Consider the following 6,220-nt stretch of genomic DNA (forward strand, 5'->3'; position numbering starts at 1 on the left):
GTAAATATGCTATTTCGAATGCAGCCCGTGTATTGAATTCATCCTCCCTCAGAGAAAAAACGATTCTCTATCCAACAGAACAAAATAGGAGAGGTCGCCATCCAGTGGCCACAAGAAGAATGGTTGCCCTGTATGATTACGACCCCAGAGAGAGCTCCCCAAATGTAGATGTTGAGGTAGTGCAAATGTGTATTTCTGAACTCTCAGGTTTTTTTATCTGCTCATTTTCCACGTGTTTACTGTTTCTGATGTACTGACTGTTTCTATGGCAGGCTGAACTGACATTCTGTGCTGGAGATATCGTTGCTGTTTTTGGAGATATAGATGAGGATGGCTTTTATTATGTAAGTATAGATGCTGGCACAGTTGCTACATTTTTTTCAGAGTTTGTGAAACCATTTCCTCCCCTTTTTTTTTTCCGTCTATCAGGGTGAGCTTAATGGACATCGGGGCTTGGTTCCATCCAACTTTCTTGAAGAAGTGCCTGATGACGTGGAGGTCTATCTGACGGACACTCCCTCTCACCATGGTCAGGACGAGTCCAATCCGGCACCGGCAGCACGTCCAGAGGCCAAACGGGTACACCATCGCCGTTCTCAGCGCTAGGCCCTGTGTCCATTCATCCTCCGTTTGAGTTTCGGTCCACTCGCCGTCTCTGTGTTTTCTTGTGCTTGTTTGTTTTTTCGTTATGTGACCGTGGTGGTGGTTTCCAGTCCAACCTTTCTTGCTCTAGGAAAGGGAGAAGCAAAGCCCACTGCAAACAGAGCCTTTTTTTTTGAGAGCATAGAGAGACAGGTATGAAAGTGACTCTATTAAGAGAGCGAATGTTCGCCAGAGGACCGTGGAAAAGGCCAAATTCTGTTCCTGCACCGGACTATGAATAAAGCATAAAGCATCTTTGCACTGAACCACAAAACCCTACTTAAGTGAAGCTGTTTGCATTAGTCAAAGTGCTTTGTGAAATCCATAGGGTCCATGGCTCGTGATTTGTGACCCTGACTGATTTGGAAACTCACTTAATTGACGCATGCCTGTTTTTTCCAGAACAGACCTGTAGCTTTTATATAAAGGTAAACTACATTACCCCAGATGTTGTACTTCTTTGAGGAGGCTTTGTTTCTTTTTTTTATATTGCACATTGTCAAAAACAAACAACTCTATTTTTCAGATCATATGAACTAACAGAACATATAAATATTACTCATCTCATCTCTTCCAGAGAGACTAAAATGATAGCATTCATGATGTAATTACAATTGAAATAAATGAACAAGTGAAACAAATGCTAGTGGACATACAGTACAGTATATGTTCGTTTGTGTTTATGTGCTGTTGTTGTTTTTTTTCTCTCCTCATAATCGATGTTTTTTTTTTTTTTTTTTAATGATGTCGCTGCATTCGATTTTCCTTTTTTTCCCACCGGCTTTGCCAAAAAAAGACAAAAAGCTGAGGATTGTTGTTCCTTTCCCACCCTAGCAGACTTTTGTCTTTGCTAGGTAAGTTGAACAACTGGCGATACCAGCAATCAGTCTCATGCAAGGGATTTTTATACAGATTTTTACACATAAATGGTACATAATAGGATTTATATGTAGCATAAATTCAGTATGAATGATGTATTGTCATCTAAAGATTATTAAAGTTAAATATTTGTAAACATGCTTAATGTTCCAGTGCATTAGACTTGTATGGTATCTGCAGTTGGTTTGTGTGCTGTTCAGTCCTTGTGCTGTAAGGTCTGTGTATTTTGATGTTGTATAACAATACAAATTAATTAATGGACATTTATACATTTCCTATTTTGATTAGCAGGCCAATGAATCAGTTAATTCAGTTCAGTTCAGCCATATCATCTGCCTTTTCTCAATAGAATTCCAGTCTGTGAGCAGTATTATAATTCAGTCAGTCTAGTCTGAGGCAATTTAAAAGTTAAAAGGAGGCAGATGATAAGGCCAAAGATAGGCTTGCTGTGTAATATCCCCCACTTTTCCCTTCCCCATGGATGTTTCATTAGGTGCCTGTGGAAAGTACAGTGCCAGCTCCGGCCCTAGGAAGACCCGCCTCACCCACTGTGCGTCCGTTGCTTCCTGTTGGCCCAGTCAGGCCGCTGAGCCCCGCCAGGGGTCCACGAGACCTGGCGTCTAAAAAGAAAAAAGGACTGCTCTCTAAGGGGAAGAAACTGCTCAAAAAGTTCTCAAAGTAAAAGTATGAGTTTGATTTCAAATTCATATGGCTAAAACAGCATACAAATTTCTCTCAAAAGGGAAATCGCAAGTCCCTGATGCTTCAGAAAAGTCTTTTCCTCACAAAAAAAAAAAATCTAAACGGCTTTCTCATTAACATGCCACGTACACATTATAAAATAGACCTAAAATCCAGATGAAAAGGAATGACATACAGTACATAAAGAGATCACTCATATCAGTGTTAATTGCCCGCCACAATGAAAGCATCTATTCATACTGTGATGTAAAGGCTGTTAATATTTAAGCAATTTCTTCCATTCTAATTTCCATATTTCAAATCAAAGTGCTGGATTTTTAACTAACCGTTTAATCTCACTGATTTTAAAGTTTGGTAAAGCGCTTGGTAATCACAACCACTTCAAAAGTACGGCCTGACATTGTCAGTCTAACAGAAGCAAATGCTGTCAAGCTCCAGACCACATCAAGTGCATTAGTCCGACACACTAAAAGGACCACAATCAAATAACATTTCCATTGAGAAGCATTTTTAGATAGATGGGCAAGGTGCAACAATACATTACTGACCAGGACAATGGATGAGCAAATCCTTTTAAACATTGCTGTGGCCTTCATCTTTACTCAGTACGTACAGTATAATTACCTCTCTTACGAAAATGAACCATGGCTTACTACAGAAACCATGGCATTAGAACTATGGTTATCAATCTGCCAAAAACCACGGCTTCTACACTTTACTACTGTATAAGAGCATAAACCATGGTTATTTTCGTAAGGGCTGTATCTGATGTCTTCATACATCAGTCTTTGCCAAGTACTCTCCCTTTTGCTTGCTCTGAGAACTCATTTTCCTGTATTATCACAAGAATGATTTTCAAGTTATAAAAATACATTGGAAAGTGTCTGTGTTTGCCTTTCAAATGCACAATCGGTATGTGTGTGCGTGTTTTGGTGAATGTGAGGGTGTTTATGTGTGCGAGCGTGTGTCCCCTTTGCATCCATGTTTGTGCAACCCCTTAAATCTGATAAGGGACATATGTTGTTCAAAACTTTTGTGATACTGTGACGTGCTGCTAATTACCAGTTGTTTCCTGTTCCTTTCTGAAGTCAATAAGGGTGGTTTGGTCTTGAAAAGAAAGATTTAAGCAAAGAGGGTGTCTTGGTGTCTCCTCAAATTCCACCGGTTTACCCAGAACACGTTTTTGATGATTTTTAAGTATTTTCCTGTGTAAAAATGAAAAAGATGGACATAATATATTTTTACAGCATTCGCTATTGAGTGCTTCCCCAGCTTACAATTTTTGTTTGTTAACACACAATGTTAACACACAATGTTAAAAGACATCAATATTAGGTTCGACAATGTTATTTTTATGTCCGAATAACAATGTCAAATAACATTGATATTTTGTTGTTTATTGGTTATGTTGGAAAGTGACCAAAATTCAACGTTGAGTCACATCTTAAACCAACGTTATATTGACGTTAAATACTGACATTTATTTGTCAGGTATGGCAACCAAAATCCATTTGATAGACGTCATAATGGTAGTGTCCACACAACGTCAAGCTGTAACATCATTAGACGTTGATATTTTGTTGATTTTAGGTTGTGTTGAGAAGTAACCAAAATCCAACATCCCACAGCGTTGGGGTACAACGTCAAGTTGACGTCCAGTGCCTGCCTGCTGGGTTAGATCAATGATGTTGATCATTCTGGGAATGTTAGTTTCTAGTTCACTGAACGTTCTCTTCCTTTTTAACGTAACATTAATATAATGTTCTTAGAACATTTAACACTTTCTTTCAGTTATCACAAAAAAAGACCCTGCATTACTCTGTGAACATAAGTTAAAAAGAATGCACATGGGTTATTACCCAATTGTTCTTATTTGGTACCCAAAAAATGGGAACCATATTGGAATATTAGGGGAGTTTTCTGTTTGTTCGGGCATTTTTTTAAATTTAGCATCAGCTTAAAAGAACATTGGGTCTTGAAAGCTGTTTTGTTTGCCATTCCAATTAATTGCAAGAACGTGTTCTGTGTGAAGGGACTGTATTCCTAAAATGAGAAGGATGTCATTATTTACTCATCCTCTGGTCATTTTAAAACTGTTTGTCTTTTTTTTTTTTTTTTTTGTGGTTTCAAGTTTTATCTTTCTTTTGCCCGTAAAAACCATACTGTAAATGGAAAAAAAAACATACGTATGTAATGCAATATGTTTAAGAAACAAAGTCATACAGGTTTGAAACACCCTTCGAATGTTATTACTTGATTGAATGGGCGTTATCAGTGGTTATCAGCTGATAGATATGGGCCAGCAGGGACCTTCTGTGCCCACTAGTAGGCTCAGAAGGCTGGTATCCTCCATCCACATGGTTGATCAGCTATAGATCACATACGGTTGTGGCTGGAAGTTAACAAAAACTATATATATTATTTGCTAAATTTCTTATTAATTGTATTCTATTATTGTCTACACGTATCCCAACCCTAAACTCAACCATCACAGTAATGTAAAAACAGATCTGGATCTGGAGTCTTCTCTATTAGTATAGCTGATTAACCATGTGGATGGATGATCACAATTTTGGGTAAACACTTTAACTAGTTTAATATCCTTTATGACAATTGACCACGGCTTTACTACAAATAGAAACTTTTCAACCATGGTAGAACCACAAACTATCCATAGTTACTTTAATAATGATATTTGTGGTAAAACTGTGGTAATAAAGTGATTTTTTTATCATAAAGGCCAAATGAGTCAGGCTGGTTATGAGAACGTCGTCTGAAGGACATGTTCTGTCTGGCTGCTGTTATCATTGGCTGTTTTTCCTGAGGTTTTTGCTTGCCGTAGTAGAAACAAACTCCTTGTGATAGTCTCTTTATTGAAAGTTGGACTTTACATACATATTATCAAAGGCAGAAAAACACCCTCAGGCAAAACTACCTATGATGACTCAGTGATCTGAAGCTATAATCTAGTAGTTTACATGAAACCTCTAGCATTGCCGCGTAACATCTTGCCTCTGCAACTGGAAAATGAAAGGTGTGATCTGCTTTGATCACACAATATTATGGCCAGTTGGGTGGGTTTAGATTGCACTCTTGAATGGTCTGATCCAGGGTAAATACTGTGTGTTTAAAAAAAAAGTTAATTTTTAAATCTTCAAAAGAAATTATATTAAAAGTATACTATTTAGGCATTTTCATTTAAAAATATGCCATTTATTTAGGGTGAATGAAGTTTAATTCTTGTAGAAGAAAACACAAGTTATAATATTAATAATAATAATAATAATAAAATGGTTGGGTATCCAAAAAGGAATGTATGAAATGTTGAGCTGTATGTATAGCTTGCAGCATCATTTTGCCAAAAGAAAAAGAAAATCTAAGAGATGACATATATTTTGATTTAACAGAAATCTCTCTACTATGATCATGAATCCCGAGTGTTGTTTGTGGCTGAATGTTGTAAGTGTTCATCTCTCGGTTGATCTTTTGTACTCCATTTGTAGATAATTTATAAATGTTTATACTTTATTTACAGATTTTCAGACTTTTTTAGTGCTTTAAGATTTACTATTCAACAGTGTAAGTGTTCTCCATGCTGTCTTCAAGAAAAGATGCTCTCAAGTCTGCAGTTTTGTGCTCGCTCTGTGAATTAAAGAGAAAAAAAGAACCTGTCGGTCTGTATTCACTGATATATGGACTATTGTGTGGCTGTGCATGTGTAGAATTGTGTAAAAAATACATTTTCTATGAAAATAAATGTGCTATTTTTCAACAAAGGACTTGGACTTTTCATAGCAAATCTCTCAACAGCAAACACTGCATGTATTACAGCAGCAGTCCAGTAGATGTCAGCAGTGACCTCAGTATATCAGTGCTACAGGCGTCATGGGTAAGGTGAGTGTGATGTGGCTGAAAGCTGCACTTTTCGTAAAATCTGTCAACACCTTCCATGAACTGCATTAATCACATTTAATGACGGTTTCAAGTGAACTGCTCA

At 37.3% G+C, this 6,220-nt stretch overlaps 1 protein-coding gene across 50 annotated transcripts in view; it reads left to right on the forward strand.

Annotated features, from left to right (window-relative positions):
- rimbp2a (RIMS binding protein 2a) overlaps nucleotides 1-5,379 on the forward strand; it is an 81,721-nt gene extending 76,342 nt beyond the window's left edge. For 23 of the 50 annotated variants that reach the window (XM_073935137.1, XM_073935147.1, XM_073935153.1 and 20 more), the window contains 3 exons: nucleotides 79-176; nucleotides 273-344; nucleotides 430-1,283. In XM_073935137.1, coding sequence (XP_073791238.1) covers nucleotides 79-176; nucleotides 273-344; nucleotides 430-606 — 347 coding nt within the window. In that variant the 3' untranslated portion in view covers nucleotides 607-1,283. Of the gene's footprint in view, nucleotides 1-78; nucleotides 177-272; nucleotides 345-429; nucleotides 1,284-2,014 lie in introns of those variants that run through there. The other 27 variants (XM_073935134.1, XM_073935136.1, XM_073935138.1 and 24 more) reach the window with 2 other exon arrangements.
- The last annotated feature ends 841 nt before the right edge of the window (nucleotides 5,380-6,220 follow it).

The sequence above is a fragment of the Danio rerio genome, chromosome 21 (genome assembly GCF_049306965.1).
Source record: "Danio rerio strain Tuebingen ecotype United States chromosome 21, GRCz12tu, whole genome shotgun sequence".
Lineage (NCBI taxonomy): Eukaryota > Metazoa > Chordata > Actinopteri > Cypriniformes > Danionidae > Danio > Danio rerio.